We start from the raw sequence: 19,935 nt of genomic DNA, 5'->3' as shown, positions 1-19,935 counted from the left end.
AAGAATATCTGCTTCTGTCACATGGTGGCTGGCCAAGTTGATCAGTGAGAGGGATAAGTGCCCACTGGGTGGTAGGTAGAACAGTGAAGCAGGCATAGAAGGTGGCTGTGTTCTTGTTTCTATCTGTGTCTAGATTTTACTATTTTGGGGAAAACAGAGCATGCACACCCTCAAAACCTTGCTGACACTGAAGTATGCCAGACACCTCATGATACTGCTTGAGGAGAGTCTTACAGTCAGGAGGAATCTGGAGGTATTGCTGAAAGGCAAATCATCTTCCCCAAGCCCTCCAATCTCCCTGATTCCCTGCTCGATTGGCCTTCCTTGACTCTCAAAAATGAAACGGCAAAATTAGAAATTCGATACCTTAAAAAGGAAATCAAACTGTTTTGGGGATTCTAAGTGATACTCTCTTATAACTAAAAGTCACCCTGGGCACTGCTAAAAGTCTACTTTTAGAATTTAGAAAAAAATATATGGCTCTATCAAATTCTAAAAGCAAGGACAGAGGAAGATTCTAAAGAGCAAATGCCATCTTCAGTATTGTTTCAGATCTGGAAACTTTGGTATTTTTTAAACATGGAGGGATCAATGATTAATACTTAACCTGGCCACAGTTCTGCAGCCTTTTAAAAGATTCTAACTTTTTTGGTCCAGACTTTATATTTTTCGGTTTGTTGTAAGTTTGGATTACATGTCCGTCATGTGTAATGCAAATCACTAAATCCATCATTGCTGTACCTGTGGTTTCCTTAATCTTGGGGAGTCGATGACATCCATCTCTCAAAGTGCCAAAGAGGGGTTCAGCATTAATGGCTGTGTGCAGAGCAGGCACTGTCATCCTTGGACACACCCCTTCTGTCTGTGGGTGTAATTCCTTAAAGGTGGCTCCGTGGTTGGGAAGCCCAGTGGCTCTCTCCTCTGAAGGAACATAACTCACGCCTTTCCCAGAAGTCTCAGGAATCAAGTGTTTCCCCATGGAGGGGCACAGTGGGGACTCCACAGGTGTCGCACAGGTGCTACAGCTGCTGCCTGTGCCACAGCCTGCATCCACCGAAGAGCCTTGAGAGCTCTGTAGAGAGAAATGGCCCTCGCTTTGTAACGATGACATCCGCTTGGCCAAGTGGTAGTCACAGAGATGGGCCACACTCTCTTCTGCCCCAGGAAGCTTGGAAGGATGGTCACAGGTAGACGGGTCAGCATCCTCTGTGTTATCTAAGTCTTTGGCTGAAGAGACACAGGTCACGTCAGTTAAGTGGTCCCGTTGGCCAAGTCCTGACACCTCTCTGGCTTCCCCATCGGTAGCCCCTTCATCCTTCCGTTCGGCCTCTCTCGATCCCAGACCAGAAGCTCTTGGAAAGGTTATCCCTGTTGCTGCTTCCAATCCACTTTTTTCAGCCACCCCGCCCTCAGTGGCCACATACCATCTTTGGCTGTCCTTGCGAAAGGCAGTTCTCTCCAGGTTAAAAGTGCTTAGGTGTTGACTGTCCCTTGAAGACACGGGACCAAGTTTACCTTTGGCGTCCTCCTCCACCTCAGCTGTTTTGGTCCCCTGCTGTTTTTGCCCTGGTATGTTCCCATTAGGGGGTGCTTTCCCCTCCCCATTGGCCAGCTTGCTTTTCCTTTTGCTGGTGCAGGAATACGCCACCGACCCCATGTGCAGTTTGCTAAAATAGTCAGTGAGTGACTTGGTCTCCATGGTTTCAGGCTCCATCTCCATGTGGTCTGAGTGAAGTATCTGCTTGGAAGGCACAACTTTGGGTGGGAGGTCAGTCACTGGACGGGCAGCCAGGGTGTGGGAGGACTTTGGAGGCAAGCCCCCAGCAGGGGTTTTGGAGGTGGGGAACTCTGTCTGCTCTTCTGCAAGGGGGTGGTAGCCTTCGTGAGTGGCCAAGAACATGCGGGAGAGGTTTTCTGACTGCTTCTGTGCTGTGGCCAGTTCAGAACTCTCAGTCATTTCAGAAGAGTTAGTTTCATTGCCCGAGTCTGACGAAGACTCGGGACTATAAGCCCGCAAGATGGCTACACCTGCATGCCGTAAAAAACAAGAACCAATTAATGGATGCATCAGAGGTACTAGGAGACATGTAAGAAAATGGGACTCATTATTATTAAAAAATAAAACAAAACAGGTTTTTCCCTTTTCAGTAAGGACTCTGAGTTTATTGCACAGTTGTTCCAGAAATGGGGAAAAAAACGTGCCACGTGTGTAAAAAAATAACAAAGGAAATCGCATACACAAAAAAGACATGATGGTAGTTTCTGCACATTTATGAAATGGGGCATGCGTGAAATGGAGGACACCACATAACAGGACTCCAAGGGCAAATGGCTTGAAGGGACGAAATGATAAGGTTATCAGTGAATAAATGTAACAATTGTGAAAGAACCTGAATTGTCACTGGTCTGCTGTTCTTCTGAGACGGACAGAGCTTCTAGAGCTTCCAGCCTGGAAACGACGGTGTTATCCAGTGTCTTCTCACACTTTCCCTCGGCGCTGGTGGGCACAGCATCAATGAGGGACACCGGGATCTCGTCACTTTGCAGGCTGCTGCCTGGATCTTTGTCCTTGAGGAAGGAAGCTGCCTGGCTCTGAGAGTCTTCCTCATCTGAACTATCTCTAAAGCCCGGTGGGGGAGCGGCGATAGCCATGTTCAAGGAACGCAGCAGGAAGTCATCCTCATTGTCATCCCCTTCCGGAGGGGGCAGGGACGTAAGGTCAATGATGTCATCACTTGACCCGGACAGGTTGAGGATGGCTGGCTGGTTCATCTCTCCCACGACGAGGTCTTCCTCACAGCTCACCTCATCCTCGTCCTCTGCATCATCGGTGTTTTCTGCGTAACAGATGTCATGCAGGAGGGGCTCCTCTATTTCCTGGGTGGCCTCGAAGTTCTTCACGTCACCTATGTTTGCATAAACGGAATTTGCCACAAATTGGATGCTCTCTGCATCTGGAGCAAGATCCAGGCTCTTCATGTCATTGGCACTGCTGATGTAGAGATTCCTCTGCTTCTCCAGCAGTTCTGGACTCTCATCCAACAGTCTCTCATAGGCGAGAGTTGGGGGATTAATACCATCATCCATGGCGAGATCTCCAAAAATAAAGGACACTTTAGCTCCTCTCGGAGACTCCTGTGCTTTCTTTAGAGTTTCTGGTCCTGAGAAGGTCAACAGGGACCGCTGAGCTAGGCTTCTGTAGTCCGCCTCACACGGAGCCTCTCCCGGCTGCGTCAGTGGCTGGTTGAGTTCGTCTGAAGGATAGGTGTTGTCGGCATACAAGTGCCGGTGGTCTTTTCGACACAAGGTGCCATCTGTAACCTCAGCTGTCTTCTGTTTTGAATCTATGTATGTTATCTGGGCTTCTTGTTCCCCTTCACCAATAAAAGTGGTCATTTGGGGTATACAGTTCCAATCTGGGCCAAGGACGTTATGTTTTCCTTTATTTTCAGTTCCTAAAGAGAAAGAATCATGCAAAGACACATTACTGTGCTGTCTGGTTTCTGGGGGCCTCGTCTCTCTTTCTTAATTTAATGGCTTGTAGCATCACTTTTGTTAAAAATGGGGTTATTCAGCTTTCCAAATATGGTACCGGTCGATTTAGGCTTCAAGGTGTAAGGCTTTCTTGGTGAGAAGATACATTAATAGAATTGATAGTGCATAAAATATAATTGCTATTTGATAAAATATAATACCATTTGAGAGTAGGGAACTATAGCTTCATTCCACCTGACTCTTGGTTCTATTATTAAAAGATCTCACTTACATCTATGACTGTGACTATAAAACGTGCCTTTTAAAATCCTTAAAGATGGCAGCTCAACAGGCTGTTATTCCAGAAAATACACCGCCCTTTACTTTGTAAAGTGAGGTCTAACATTGCCCACTTTGTAAAGGAAGATGTTGGACTTTTTCCTCATCGAGGTAAGAGGAAGTCAAGGATGCACGTACTTCAACCACATATTTTAGAAGACATTGCAATGACCATGTAATAATGTAAATATATACATATATATACACACACAAACCTATACATATATATGTATATATATACAAAAGTATAATATAATAACAGATATTGGAATGATAGCACAAAAACCTCTATCTCTTCAGCCCCTTTATATCCTAGTGGGTGTCTACATATTCATGCAAAAATGTCAGTATATGTGCCTGTATGCGTTCCACCTTGTGTATCTCTCTGCTATTTCTAAGCACACTTAATACTTTGACTAATTTCCATTTTTATTTGTATCATGAGAACACCTAAAGATTTGTGTGATGTTCCTTGTGAAATAAAATGCAAGATCCTAATTTAAAAATTGTTGTTTTGTTTGTTCTTCACGGGTCTTTCAACAGGGAATTTTGAGGTGGAGATTTTGCTCTGATATTTACCAAAACAGGGCAGTGTGTCACTCTGTCAATACTGTTTTATAGATTCCAGAGGCAACATTTTAAGTAAGTGTTAGGGCCACATATTCTCCCATCTGTTTCCTCAAATTGCCCCCTGTCCCAAGGTTGGGTAATACTGATATCAGATATATAAGACATATGGGAAAAAATCGGTTTTACTGAAGAGGTTCTTGCTTTCCCTAAATTATACAGTGAACTTAATGCTGAACAATATTCCAAGTCATTTTACTAATTACATGTATTTTCATGAATAGCAAGTAAAAGATATCATTTTGAAGACACTGAGTTATACCAGCCATATTGGCATGTTACTTTACAATAAATACACATGGGGGGTTTCAGTCTTGTTTTATTAACAACAACTTAGATTGTGACTAGCTGTGTGTGGGTGCACGTGTGTGTCAGGAGTATGGACTGTCAGCGGGCAGGAAAAGTGGTTCAGCAAAGTGGTGATGGAGCTTGGGCTTTAAACCTGGGGTGGGCAAACTGTCTCTGTAAAGGAAGGCCAGATAGTAAATATTTTAGGGCCAACTGCTCAGTGGAACAGTGACTGAAACTCTAGTGTTACAACATGAAAGTAGCCAGAGATGACACATAAACAAATGGATGTAGTAGCTTGTACGGTGGCCCCAAAGGATATGTCCATTCTATGCATGTGACCTTATTTGGAAAAAGAGTCTTTGCAGATATCATTAAGTTAAGGATCTCAAAATGAGATTATCCTGAACTATCCAAAGGGGCCCTAAATCCAATGGCAAGTGTCCTTACAAGAGAAAAGTAGAGGGGGATCTGGGCCACACAGAGAAGAGGGGAAGGCTATGTGAAGACAAAGGCAGAAATTGGAGCTATTCAGCCACCGGAATGCTGACGGCCATGAGAAGAGGAACAGACAAGAAAAGTTTCTCCTCTAGAGTCTTTGGAGGGAATGTAGCCCTGCTAATAGCTAGACTTTGGACCACTAGCCTCCAAAACTGCGAGAGAATAAGTTTCTGTTAAGTCCCCAAGTTTGTAATAATTTGGTACAGCAGCCCTAAGAAACTACTACAGTGTGTGTGGCTGAGTTCTAATAAAACTTTATTTACAAGAACAAGATTTGGCCTATGGGCCATAGTTAGCCAACTCCTGGTTTAAACCAACAGGAAAACCGAATAAGTTAGCAGACTAAAAGCAAGTTAACATATACTTACTCAGACCCCCCTAAGGCCCAGAGATGCATAAATACGTGGGTTCAGGATTTTCAAAGAACTTGAAGGTTAATTTCCAAGATTGAGAACAAGAAATGGGGGTTTATAGTTCCTTGTTAGAAATCTTGATGAAAGCCTTTGATCAATTTGAGATAAAAAGAAAATATATACTTAATCATGGCTTCCTTCCAGAAAGGTGGACTGATTTGGCTTCTGGAATGATTTTGGAAAAACGGAAGAATGTGGATTAGGAATATGGACCAGTGTCTCATAGAGTGGGAGGGGAGAATGGACTAGCGATGACCTGGCCACAGCAGATTTCACTCTACATTTGTTGAGTATCAGGAGGTCCTTTGGGAGTTTCAGAAGAGAAGAGAGGACTTTCCACCATTAGACGATGCTAAGCCTTGGCCAACCAGTTGCTTACGGGAGTGTGCCATCTCTCTCCCTCGCCCTCCCTTCACACACACACACACACACACACACACACACACAAGTTGCATGTACGTGCATTCTGTCTCTCTCTTTCTGAGAATGGAGAGTGATATTTGAAACATGTGGCTTCATGCTCATTGTCACTGCAGAACTGGGAGAAATTACTGAGAAGTTCAAGTTCCATTCTCTCCCCATGGCAATAATACTTTTTGGAACTAAGGTTTTGCCTCTTAAAATTTTATTAAACATTACATTGTGAGCCAGTATAAATTAGTTGGAACTCAGGCCCTTATTACCGTGGCCATTTTTAGAATGGTGGGTTTGGTTTTCTTCATGCACCTGCACAATCTTACCATGGGGAAAGGGTTTTATTTGCAAGACAAACTGTAAGATTTGAAAATAGAAAGCCACAAACTGGTTTTCCAATGTTAAAGAATGGTGTTAAGTTGCTGAACTGCTCTTAGGAATTTCAAAGGTCAGTGTTAGATTGCTCTAAATTTCCTAGCTCAGGGAAAACATATGTTCATAAAAATGTTCACCACTAAACTCTCCCTTTTGTTTCTTCCCTATTTATTTCTAATTCTTTTTGTCTCTCAGGGTCTTTCTTTGCTTTATGCCTGTCTTCCATTCCTTTCTGTGTTTCTGTCACTTTCGTTTGAATTTTTTCCATTCCTGTTTTTTTTTTTAACTGCCAATTATTAATAGAAGTACTGAGCATCATTTTAGGCATTCTACATAGATGTTTTCCTAATCTTTGCATTGCAAGCTAGGTTTTTAATCCTAATTCTACAAATGAAAAAAACAAAATTGAGAGAAATTAAAAACAAAACACACTTTAGGGCTGGATTAAATCTAGTTGCAAGTCAATAAAAACCACAATGAGGTATCACCTCACCCCAGTCAGAATGGCGATCATCAACAAGACAAATAGTAACAAGTGTTGGAGAGGCTGTGGAGAAAAAGGAACCCTCATACACTGTTGGTGGGAATGCAGACTGGTGCAGCCGTTATGGAAGGCAGTGTGGAGGTTCCTCAAAAAATTACGGATAGAATTACCAAATGACCCAGCAATCCCTCTCCTGGGTATCTACCCAAAGAATCTGGAAACATTTATACATAAAGACACATGTGCTCCAATGTTCACTGCAGCTTTGTTTATGGTGGCCAAGATATGGAAACAACCAAAATGTCCTTCGATACATGAATGGATAAAGAAGTTGTGGTATATATACACAATGGAATACTATTTGGTGGTAATAAAAGATGATATAGGAACATTTGTGACAACATGGATGGATCTTGAGAGTGTAATGCTGAGTGAAATAAGTCAGACAGAAAAAGCAGAGAAACATATGATTTCACTGATATGTGGTATATAAACCAAAAACAACAAAAGAACAAGACAAACAAATGAGAAACAGAAACTCATAGACACAGACAATAGTTTAGTGGTTGCCAGAGGGTAAGGGGGGTAAGGGGTGGGAGATGAGGGTAAAGGGGATCAAATATATGGTGATGGAAGGAGAACTGACTCTGGGTGGTGAACACACAATGGGATTGATAGATGGTGTAATACAGAATTGTACACCTGAAATCTATGTAATTTTACTAACAATTGTCACCCCAATAAATTTAAAAAATAAATTAAAAAAAATCTAGTTGCAAGTCAAAGTTGCCCTCTGGCATGCCTCGTCCATTTCTCTCTTTCTCTCTGGTTTCCCTTTATCCTATGACTGTAATTGTTTCCATTTAACCAGCCATCATCATAAACTGTGTGCAAGTCTGTCTCTGTGTGTGTCTATCTACATATTATATTTATGAAATAATGATTCATGTGTTCTACTAAGTTTAAAAGTGAGAGGATTTTCCTTCCCTTCTTTCCCCTTTTCTCTCAGAAACAGTGACAATGGAATTTGTTCTTTAGAATTTCCCTTCCTTTTAACAGAAACCCTGATTATACTGTTTTCATGAGTCAGTAGCTTTGGCTTGAATGGTAGTATCTGTCCATCAGTCACATCTACTGACTATCCACTGTAGATGGAAAAATATGTCAAACACTGAAGAAAAAATATTCTAAAACAAATGAAAACCACCCATCCTCAAAGAAACTATCAATTTAACATTTGCAGTTCTTCTTGTCCTCACTCTGGGGCTATTTCATCCCAGTGGCTAGATTGAATTATTTGATGTCTTTGCCATTTTGACGCTCCCACTACAGAGCTAAGATGGCTGCCGGGGTGGGGTCCCTTCTAGAGCCTCATGTCCTGTTGGTAGAGCTCCCAGAATCCTGGAGGTAAGCCTGACTCAGGAGGAGGAACCCAGGCATCTGTGCTTAGGGCATCTTAAGGAGGGACAAGCCCTAAAGCTGGGGGCTCAAACTCCTACTGGGCATTCCGTTGTTAGTTCTTTGCATCCTGACCTCTGTGAAAGTTGTTTTAAATGAAAGTGAGGCCGTGAAAGCTGGCCAAAAAGATTGATGCTTACCCGCTTCACAGTAATTAAATCACTGCCTTTGACGCACACACCCCTTTTTTTCTACTGAGGTCTCCCCTCAAGCCACCCCACAATTCTTATATACAGGCATTTCCAAGTGACGTGTAAAATGTGATGGAAAAAAATCAACGTTTTCATTTAAAAAAATTAGGCCATATCACATATATTTGAAAGCTTTTGTGTTAAATTTGGACATTAATTTTTTTATGCATATGATTTTAACTTTTCAAGAAACATTCTTATTACCGTTGCCAGGTGGGGTGGAGAAGGGGTGCGGAGTCAGTGCTTCATGAGTTTAGGAAAAAAATACCTGTTTCCTGGGTCTTCACATTTTTCTTGTTGGCCATGTTAAATATAGACCTCCTGGAATCCACAAGTAGTCTGTAGTACCCAGCTGTTAAGCAGGCCAGATTCATAGCATCTGACGACTCCATCAGGAGCGTGATGGGCTACATAAAAGAGAATGTTTTGGTTAATAACATCCCTCAGGTGACAATGGCTGCATTTGTGCTTATGAAATGTAAACAAAAGAAGTTTATGAGCAACTATTTCACTGGGAAAACACAAGTGGGGAAAAGGTCAGGCGTAACACAGACAGCCTTACTGAAAAAAATTTGGTGACACCATTTTCAAAGCCCAGACATTTTGAGGCTTTTCCAAGACGTATTGATGTGAAAAACTAATCACATTGGTTTTGTTGCCAAATAGTTAATACTGTAAAAAGTGATAGTTAAGGAATCAGTTACCAGATGTGAACCCGTAATCTGAAAAATCACAGGAAGTTTGGGTTCATGATGAAAATTAGTGTTGAAGAGAAGTAAAAATTAAGTGGAAATTACTACTAAGACTGAATGAAAAGTGTCAAAGAGATCCAGGAAGACGATACTTCTAAAAGAAACTATAAATTCACAGGAGGGCAACACAGAGATGGGAGTTGAGAAACGGCCTTGCTAAAACTTTTTGGAAACACTGAGGTTACCACGTCACTGGACACTGATGTTGGGCATATAGGGAAGGAAGTATTCAATGGAAGCAATTATTCCCATTGAGTTGGGAAGGGTGGACTGGCTGGTGTGTTTTTGTTGAAAGAGCGATAAAATGAGAGGGAAATAAGGGAGCAACCAAAAAGCAGACACCTAGAGAAGCACAGAAACAGCAAGACAGCAGGCCTCTTGCTTTCACTCCCAGGTGTAGGACACTGGCCAGGTTTGATTGCCTTGCTGGTGGAATCTAACTTCCCATCCAAAGCTCCTGTACTATTTGATGAACTGCCTTTTCTTTCCATTTCCACTGAGGTCTCCCCTCAAGCCACCCCACAATTCTTACATATAGGCAGGAAACCATCAATAGAGTCTTGCCACCCACTTCTGTTTGGGACAGATTATGCCTGTTAGCAGGTCTGTGATGACTGCATCCAATTCACCCCTCTCCCACGATGGAGCTATTGTTCTCAGCATCTTTGGTCATAGACTAGACCTGGCCCTCCAAGTCTATTCTTGCACCTTCAGCTTGCCATGAAGTCAACTGGAGCCCCCTGGATTCAGCCCAGGGTCATCTCTTCCTTCTGCAGAGCACACTGACGCTTTCCAATTTGCTGTGTAGAAACCCCTTCCCATATTCTCATTTCCTCATAATCCGCTCCTCCCACTCCACTCTAGTGGGAGTGGGTCCTCCCCACCTGTCCTCAGAGCACTCCTCCTGGTTGACAGTTTCCTTTGTGGAATCACTGTCTCTCTTCAGGTCCACTGCCACTTCTCCATAGAAACACTGGATACATCGATACTGCCCAAATCCAATGACTCATCTATTACTGGGACAACAAGGTGGGGACAGGGGACCCGGATTATTTCCTGTCAACTTTTCTTTTGGGAGTAGAATTTTGCCCTTTGAGGACAATCTCAGATTATTGTTTTAAATGGACTGGCCATGACATTCACTGGGGCCAGATATTCAGTCACTACCAATTGCTACAGCACGAAAAGACAGGTTGACTAAAATACTCAGCTTTCCCAAAAGAATAAACACATAGGGACCCAAGCTAACAAAAGGGAATGGGAGTTCTAAACAAGTTTGGGAAAAATCTCCCTGACTGTCTGTACAAGAGTCACATATTCTAGAAAGTTAGGAAGGAACATCTCCCCCAGTCTCTATCTATGATTCATGTATTCTGGAGCCAGAAGGGACCTTACAAGTGAACTCACTGGCTTCATCACGTACAGATGAAGCAATTGAGCTCAGAGAAGAATGGCGACTTGTCCCCAAATCACACGGCTATTTAGTGAGGACTGGAGCCTTCAGGTCTGAGCTGGGTGCATTTTTTCTGTAGCACATTGCTCCTTTGATGTTATGTACACACTGAAATTTTGCCTGCTTTGTAAATGTCAGCAGTGTTATCAGAAAAGAGCTGTTCAAATCAAGGCCCTGTGTCAAAATCTGAAAGACTTACCTTCACATCCAACACATGGAGCTCTACCCGCACTAAACTTTCCTCTTCAGTAAACATCTCGATCCTGTTGACGTGGCTGAAGTCAGCTAAAAGAGCCACCAGATTGGTTTTGGTGTTGATGACATGGCTTATGCCATATCGGGGCCCGACCAGGAGAGTCACTTCCGAGCGCTTTTCTGCCTGCTGAGAAAGAGACGTTGACAAAATATAAAAATCCTAGACTTCTGAAGTGCCAGGCAAAGTTGGACCTGAGAGAACATTTTTATAAGACTGCATTTTCTTCAGAAAGTATTTCTGGGTTATATTGTACTAAATCATCCAATTAGAAGAACCAGATATATCGAGGCTCTGATAAATTAAGAATAATGCAGAAAGTAAAAGTTATCATAGCATGTATATTCATGATCATGAAAGGTTTTTAGAAATGAGGATTTTTTTCTTTTTAATGTGAAAGCAACTTCCGGCCCAATGATTTAAAAGATGGCCATTATCAGAGTGCATCAATTCTCTTGGTTCTTCCCATTTCTTTTTCTAGGACATTCTGCAGTGGTGTTATCTAGCTTAACATTTTTTTTCTGGTATTTTCAGACTGTGGTGCAGTCAATTAGAAATGAAGGCTGGAAAAGATTCCTAGCTGATTTGTTTTTGTCATCAAAGATAGCTAATTCAAGACGGCCTATGCAGGGACATTTTGCAGGCCTCCATGGCTTCCCAGAAAAAGCAAGAAAAAGAAATTACCACTAATGTTGCCTTGAATACACGACCCCCATACAATCGAAGGTCACTGAGGAACTTGAGATAATGGACCTTGGCTTGCAGTGCAGAGAGCTGAGGAGAGAAAAGAAACCTCAGGTATTAACTCCATTGGGTGTGACTCTTCCTGCTGGAGACCAGCTGAAAACAAGGGCAAACTAGAAAGGGGACTCTACTGCTATGACAAAGACTCTGATTAGTTTTCCTGCACAGATTAGTTTTATTTGGGGGGAAACGTTGGGGGACTCATAAGTACAGATTTGCTGGGCCAGGGCACTCAACAAGTGACAACAAGATGATCCAATTTCCCACTGACACATCTGCTCCTGGGGAGATTTCAAGAGGTGAGTGGTGCTTCCCAGTTGCAATTTGGGACAAAGGCGAGTTGTATGCACATTCTCCCATTGCATAGGAGACTTACCTGTAGGTGGAGTTTGTGGGAGCTGTTTTGAATATATATCTATGATCTACATAAAGCCTTTAAACAGGCTCTACATGCCCATCGAGTTTCTTACAGTCTTTGCAAGTTTTTAGAGAAAATGAACTTTCTGAGATCCAATCACTGTGCAAATGTTTGAACTTGCTAGGTAAGTCCCAGTTTTATTCAACTCCAAGAATCTACTGAGTTTCATGAATAATTTACAAATGAGATTTTATCCGGGTAAAATTTATCTTTATAAACACTCAAATATGTAGATTCCCATATCATAAAAAAAGTACTTGATTAAAAAAATATCCATGGTTCATTCTAAATGTTCCAGGAATGTTTGTTGGGGATGAGATTTTCCAACAGGGTACAGACCATCGAGTAGCAATGACTATAAAATTCTGTTTTCAACCGCAGATGACTTTCCAACTTATTTGTTAACTACCCCCAAGAGTCCCATCCTTTATGTAACTGTTATTTAGCACTATTCGTCCATCTGACTTCTTTCAAAAACCCAAAGCACTTTGCAAATCGATCTGAAAGCAAACCACTCTTGGCTGGAAAGAATGGCCTTTATAGAAGGATCATGATAGATAGGTAGATAGATCGATTTTAGAGCAGTTATCCAAATTATTACAAAACCAGTGAGCCAGGGTTGAAAAAAAATCCTATCAAGTTAATTAAAAGAAATTAGCTTTGGGCAAATCAGCATTGAAATTTAAAAAATCTTGATCCATGATATCCTGCTATATTCCAGTAAGCTGATTGTTTACTGGGAAGTAAGTTGAAGATGCTGCTAGTATGTTGAACCTGATTATTTGTTTTAAAAAAGCCATGGGGTTAGGAGGGAATAGAAATACGCGTGTTTTAGCCAGTAAAAATGACTTAAAATCAGATTCTAAGACCAAAAATTACCCACATAAACAGTGATTTGTATTAGAGTCACAGAAGTTTCTAGGGCCAGTATCAATTGGAAAATGTTCTTGGGTTGTTAGACTGCTTCCAATTTTATAGGTCCAGTATTTTAAGGCTCCGATTTCTGGTTCCTGAAATACTTTGCTTTTTATTACCTATAAACATAGCTCTCTATTCCGACCAATAGTATATTTTAAAATGTCCTTTGTGTTTCTTCTGCTTGATGAGAGAAAGAGAGAGAGAGATTTTAACACTAATGATGGTGAATGACGACAGAAATAATTTTATCTTCCTTCTAAAAGTAAGATTTAATTCCGTGGTTGTCAACCTGGGATGATTTTGTTCCCCAGGGCACATGTCTGGAGATATTTGTTTGTCACAATTGAGGGGGGAAGGTGCTACTGGCATCTCGTGGGTAGAGGCCAGGGATGCTGCTAAACATCGCACAGTATACAGGACGGCCCCTTTCCCCCAACAAAGAATGATCTGGTCCCAAATGTCAAGAGTGCCAAGGTAGCGAACCCTGGTTTAATTAATGTGGCATCTGGTCTGCAGGGATCCTGGCTGGCTGCTGTGCAGTTAAGCTGGGCTGAGTGGAAAATAAGAGCATGATGGAAATGTCAAATTATCTCGCGACTCTATCCTCTAGTCAGATGTTATGCAAGGTTCTCCTGCATGCACATGCAAACACACACACACACACACACACACACACACACACACACACACCACAATAAGGAGTCTATAGCTTGCAAGAAATAAACAGCTTTCCATAAAAACACTTATTTTTCACTAGTCTTAGAAACGTTAATAGTTAAAAAAAAAGGTTAGACAGTGTTACTGCTTCTGAAAATATGGTGCTAAGTATTTTATTCATGGGCTAATTTTAAACATTTAAAAAAATGCATGCAAGCCTTTCTCTTTAAAATACATTTTCTATTAAGATGCAAATGTGATACCTTTTTACCAGGTGGTACCAAGTTTTGATTTGCTTTGACAAGGTGTGAAAGTGCTTTCTTTATGTTCTTCTCTTTCATGCTTTGCAGCACAGCAGAAGGAAGGAAAGTCTCTAATCCCCATTCTTTTCTGCAATAAAGAGCATATCTTAAATTTCACATTCTTGTGATGATGAGTTATCTAAGACAAAATGGTGCTCCAATGTTTGTTGGAACAAATGAAATCTTTGCGAGGTGGGGAATGGTGACAAGTCCCCAACTAGGGAAGTAACTTTTAATTTGCACTCAGGAAACACTATTTGACTTTTAATACATATGTTTGCATTTAAAAAAGACACATTCCTCACTCTCCAGAGAGAATGCAAAGAGGGATTTGGGACCAATGGAAATTGAAGAGACACTTTATTCGACCTACCTCTGAGTCTCTTAGAATTCATTCTAATCTCTGATATCTGAGCTTGTATTTCCAACACCAATTTCTCTCCATCCTTTTGTCTATTCCCATTGTCACCTATTTCTGCCTGCCTCTGTCTTTTTCTCCTCTCTGAGGACGGATGCAACTTCTTCATGCCCTCAAACCATTCTTCCCTTCACATCTCCCTCATCAATGGTTATCTCTCTAGAAACACACGGTTCTCTTTTCTCCCAGACTCTTCATGTCTATCTGACTCCTTCTGTCAACATTTCCTGCTTGGGGAGTGCTGCTGGTGTGGAGTCAGGGTAGGGTTCATGACCCTTACGAATGTCTGGTACTGATGTGGAGGTGAAAACATCTCATAGATGTGGATATATGAGAAAAAAAATGGGACTGGGTTAACATATTTTTGCCAGGAGCCCATTTCCCCAGCAATGAGTACAACTCTATCCTAAGAAGTTTCCTGTTTTGAATTCTAGGAACTCTATCCTGAATGATCATGTGCTCAACCAGGGTCTTTTAGATTATGTGAATGTTCTGGTTATTTCTCCTGCTTCAATCCTCTCAAAAGAAGGGTAGAAAGACAGTCTTCCCTCACTTGACCATTCACGCTCTTCTTCTTCACTAGTTAAGATAGTGTTTTATGTGATCATCATTTTCTCCCGCGTCCTTCTCAACTTATCTTTACCCCTCCTTTGGCAGTCCTTATGGGCCACCTTATAATTCTACTTGTATAATTATTTAAATCATTACTTTTCATATGTTTATGTCTTGTCTTGATAATCAGATCACAAGTTGTTCGATGGTTAGGATTATAATTTATACTTTTTAGTACTCGCTACTGTCTTAGTGTGAATACCACATAAAATGCTCAATGAATATTTGTTGGGTAGATGAATTAATGAGAACATTATTCTAGGCTCTGCAAGATTTGTAGTCAAGCTAGTTATCTATAGAGGTTTTTGACTGTACCATGTCCAACCAGGTAAAATGTGGAGACAGAGAGTAGGAACAAAAATGCATTTCAGTTGTTTGAAAATCATCTCAAGTTGAATGGGCCACCTTTTCAAATGGGAGCCAGTTTCATCCATCCCCAAGAACTTCAGATAAGGGAATGGGTGAGGGTGTGAATGTGTAGCATGTGTGGCAAGAGAGAAAGGAGTGGACTGAGACTGGGAGAGCTGAGGTTCTCAAACTGCACACAAGGATTTGTCCTTGGGCATCGACAGCAGAACTGAGTCGCAAAAACAGTGGCGTTGGAGTCAGCAAATTGGAGGTCTATTCCTCGCCAACACAGGCTCAAGAACCTGTCAAGAAGAAGCCATTTTGCCCCCTGGGGGTCAACCTGGCACTGTGGAATTCAGAATGGCTTCATAGGCAGCCCATGGGATTGGAAGGTGTGATTCTAATGTATTTGTACATCTCTTGGAGGTAGAGACAGAGAGGACTCTAAGGCTTCTAGTGTTATCTGGAAATGTGGCTTCAGCCCTGCCATGAACTTAGAAATATGAACGTTCCTTTCTCTTGGTATTAGAGCTGCTAGGATTAAGGAAGTATGGCTGCTTTGGGGTACTGAATCACTTGTAAAAGGGGAGCATACAGACTGGGCAACAGACGGTTCTCTTTTCAAGGACAAACCTTAAGTAAGCTCATCAACTGAGGGCAACAAAAATTGCTTTTATCCTAGAAGAGAGATCTTCTCTGGCCAAAGAGGTAGTATACTGATGCTGTAAATGGGTACATACTCAGCAAGACAGAGCATTCACATTTCCCAAACAGCATTCGAGTCACAAAGCAAAGTTGGATTGTGTGGCATCCTTTCCCACTCTGTCGCAGCTCTTTACTACAAATCCCACTCTTCCTGATTATGACTGAGAACATTATGTTTTATACTGCATTTTGGTCATCTAAAAGTAATCTGGGGTAATGCAGACCACTTTCTGAACGGAGGTGCTTCAAATGATCACAGAAACTATAGTGCAATGGGGAGTCCCACTGCCTGGGCTCGAACCCTGCCCCCTCTAGTAAATAGCCTGTGTGATTTGGACCAGTTACTTAACCATCATGTGTCTCGGTTTGCTCATCTATAAAATGGAGCTAAAATCCTACTGATCTCATAGGGATGTCATGACAATTAAACAACTTAATGTCTGAAAAGCGCTGAGACCAAAGCTTGGCTTGGAACCAAGTCTGTTTAGGAGTTGAAAAATGTGTGTTTCGTTTTAAATATGACCCCCATTTTAACCACAATTCTCTAAAAGTAGATTATGTAAGAAATGGATTTCTTCCACCAAAAAAACGAACATGCTATTCACATATTTTGCCCACGTTTAACAAATGTTCTGCCACAAACAAGATCAATTTTGGAAATAGAGACATAGGTAAAAAATACGCTTGGGCGTTAAGGGAGCAGCATTTTTGTCTCTGAAATGGCTCTGAGTAAACACTTACTCGATGTATTTCAGGGAGATTTTCTGCGTTTGTTTGGTGGTAACGGTTGCGATGTACATTTGCAAGGCTGCCAGCCGCAGGGCTATGTCGTACTTCAGCTCCGGCCCAAATCGCTCCTGGACGACATCGTTACAACTCTGCAAAGAGACCAGCAGAGGGCGCAACTTGTTAAAGAATGGGACCACAACGTTGCCTTTGAGGAACGGGTGACCGGCATGTCCCCTTCACTTCAGAGGCAAGGAGGCTAAATGTAGGAACATTTCCACTGCGCTGCTTGGAATCGAGCCAATATTTAATTGCACTCAGAAACACAGAGACCACAAGAAACATTTAACATCCATTGACGAGCGAGCTGCTAGTTAAATATTTAGCTTTTTGTGGAAATAATTAGGAATTCAGGTAGGAAATTTGCAAACACAGGTGCTGCAATGGAACACACGAAGAACTGATAGCACGATGGCTTCTGGAATTTGTCTGACGGATGGAATCCTGGGTTCAAATCCTGTTCCTCCCCTTCACAGGGCCGTGAGCTTGGGCAAATTCCTTAACAGTTCCGTGCCTCAGTTTCCTCTTCTGTAAACTGGAAATAATACTGCTTCCTATTCACAGGGTTGTGGTGAGGTGAAATGAGTTAACAACGTGAAGCCCTTGGAACTCTACCTGGTAAACTGTAAGCAGTCACACGTGTTAACAGTGGTCATCGTCAGCTGCCTCTTGGTTGTCGTGTAGACCAGGGTCAGGGAGGCAGGTAATGGACAGCAGCAGCTCTGGACCTACCCCACCTGCTTCTCGGTCCTGGCTTTGCCAGTGACTGACCGCATACCTAACTTGGACCTGTTTACTTTAACCCTTGTAGCCTCAATTTTCTCATCTGTGTGATGGGGATTCATACTAACTACCTCCCCCCACCCCACCCCCCACTTAGTGGTGTGTTAGACGAGATGCACACCAAACGCTTTACCACAGTGCACTAGTGCATTCAGTAAAGGGCAGCTATTAAAATCCTCAGTGTATTCCAATGGTGACTGCCGCCACTGTGACTTTGAGGGAGTCATCCATGTGTGAGCCTCAGTTAGTTCATCTGGAAAAGGGGCTCACCTACCTCACAAAGTTTGTGGTGAGCGTCATAGTGGCTGAGAGTGTGTAAAGTGCAAAGTCCTATATGACCACAGCAAACGGTTTCAGGGTGGCTTTCTCCTCAATAGGAGCAAAGGACTGGGCCCAATGTCAACGGGAAACATAGCATTGCTTAAGCATATTCTGCATGTGTGTTTACTTATTTCTGTTCTGGGAAACTAGGCTTTGGGACTAGAAAATATGATATGTAGCCTCTTTCTCCCTTTCTTATTCTTTACCTTGTCCCAAGACAATTTCAAATGGAAAACTGTATCAGGATTCGTTTGCCTCCTTTCCAAGAGAGGCGCATTTCTGACCACTTTACATACTGATTTTACTAAATGGGAACATGTACCCCTGTATAGTTTCTGCACACAATATTTACCTTTCAAATACTTATCCGTGTTGTGCTGGCACTGTGCAATGCATGTTCTGTCCATCTGTCCAATGCATGTGCGTGCCTCTTAGCCCATCCCTTCACTCCTAAGATGGTGGTCATAGTCTCACCCCCTTCCATCCCTAATATGGTCTTCCACATTGCATCCCCTTAACATTTTATACCCATCAGGCTTGCACAGCACTGCTTGTTGGAAGTGGGTCAGACATGAGGTGGGAGATAGGGCCTTCTGAGTGAAGGCAGACCCTGAGAGCAATTCCACGCTGCCATTTTGTTTTGATAGTCTTGGGTTTACCAGCTATTTCTAAGTGTTGAGGGTTTCCCATAATGGGGCACCACAGGGTTGAGGGCCAAGACAGGGTCATTTTATAGAGTCTCATGAGGGTGAGGAAGCCACTCAGCAGAGTGCCAGGCCAAAATAAGCACTGCAATTATAGTTTTTTGATAATTCACTTTCTTCTATGAGAACTATTGCACAGTGGATTTGAAACAGGATTTAAACAAGGAATTTAGAGACAAAAGCCCCAGGTTCAACCCTACGCTCTGTCAACTACTACTCAAAAGACCTTGGACATGGGATTTCATCTCTCTTGAGTCTCAGTTTCCTAATATGAAAAATGGGCTAACAACAACTCTCAAGGTTGTTGGTATACTTGTAAGGATGTTTCATTAAAATGGAATATGCTTTATAAGGGTGAGTCATCACTATTGCTTCCCCTAAGAGTTGGGACCGGAATTGTTTTTTCCCATCCCTATTACACCGTGTGTGTGTGTGTGTGTGTGTGTGTGTGTGTGTGTGTGTGTATCTCCTGTATTTTAACTAGACTTCCAGGTGAATTTTTTATCAAGGTGATTAGTCACTTAATTACATTATATAATTAGTTCAGATTGATCCTGGAGAATTAGTGTGGAGTCTGACGTATATTTTGGTACTAATCATGCTTTTATTACTCTCAAGTACATTACTTAAAATACAGTTACACAAGCAAGTGGTGGTCATTGTTTTGCTAAATGGATGTCATTTATAGTGAACATGTCAGATGTTAAAAAGGAAACTAATACTGCTAAAGTGTTTGAAAACTTTTTGTAGCCTTGGGTATTATCCTGTTTCCTAATTGGTGTCATGATCTTTTTCTGGATAGTGGACAGGTAAATGTCAGCATGGTTCATTATAATTATGAATTAGAGCAGTTTGGATGATTAGGGCTTACCATTAATGTGTACACTGAAATCTGGAAAACACCTCATGGGCCATTGATGACTAGGAGATGAATAAATATTGTCCCTATTGAAACCTGTTTCCGTTGTCCTCATTAGGAGCCTGCTAGGTTGACTCAATTTTTGTCTTTGTCATGTGATATATATTGCTTCTGCTTACTCTTTTCTTCTCTAGCTACTTTTATTGCATTTTAAAGTCAACATGTGCACACAGCACCATTTGCAGATGCACTCACTTATGTTCATTAGACAGATATCTTATTTTAGGCATACCACACATTCTGTGATACAACGCATTTTGAAGCAGAGGGTCTGAGGC

The 19,935-nt window shown here is 41.9% G+C and overlaps 1 protein-coding gene across 6 annotated transcripts in view; it reads right to left on the bottom strand.

Moving 5' to 3' along the window:
- Window positions 1-19,935, bottom strand: part of FRMPD4 (FERM and PDZ domain containing 4) — a 768,746-nt gene that overhangs the window by 12,169 nt on the left and 736,642 nt on the right. For all 6 annotated transcript variants that reach the window (XM_074324292.1, XM_074324291.1, XM_074324293.1 and 3 more), the window contains 7 exons: window positions 16,886-17,022; window positions 14,023-14,149; window positions 11,707-11,796; window positions 10,969-11,151; window positions 8,833-8,971; window positions 2,391-3,455; window positions 742-2,028 (listed from right to left, as the gene is read on the bottom strand). In XM_074324292.1, coding sequence (XP_074180393.1) covers window positions 742-2,028; window positions 2,391-3,455; window positions 8,833-8,971; window positions 10,969-11,151; window positions 11,707-11,796; window positions 14,023-14,149; window positions 16,886-17,022 — 3,028 coding nt within the window. The remainder of the gene's footprint in view (window positions 1-741; window positions 2,029-2,390; window positions 3,456-8,832; window positions 8,972-10,968; window positions 11,152-11,706; window positions 11,797-14,022; window positions 14,150-16,885; window positions 17,023-19,935) is intronic.

This window comes from Rhinolophus sinicus, chromosome X (assembly GCF_036562045.2).
Source record: "Rhinolophus sinicus isolate RSC01 chromosome X, ASM3656204v1, whole genome shotgun sequence".
Taxonomy (NCBI): Eukaryota; Metazoa; Chordata; class Mammalia; order Chiroptera; family Rhinolophidae; genus Rhinolophus; species Rhinolophus sinicus.
This window is presented reverse-complemented; position numbering and strand designations above follow the sequence as displayed.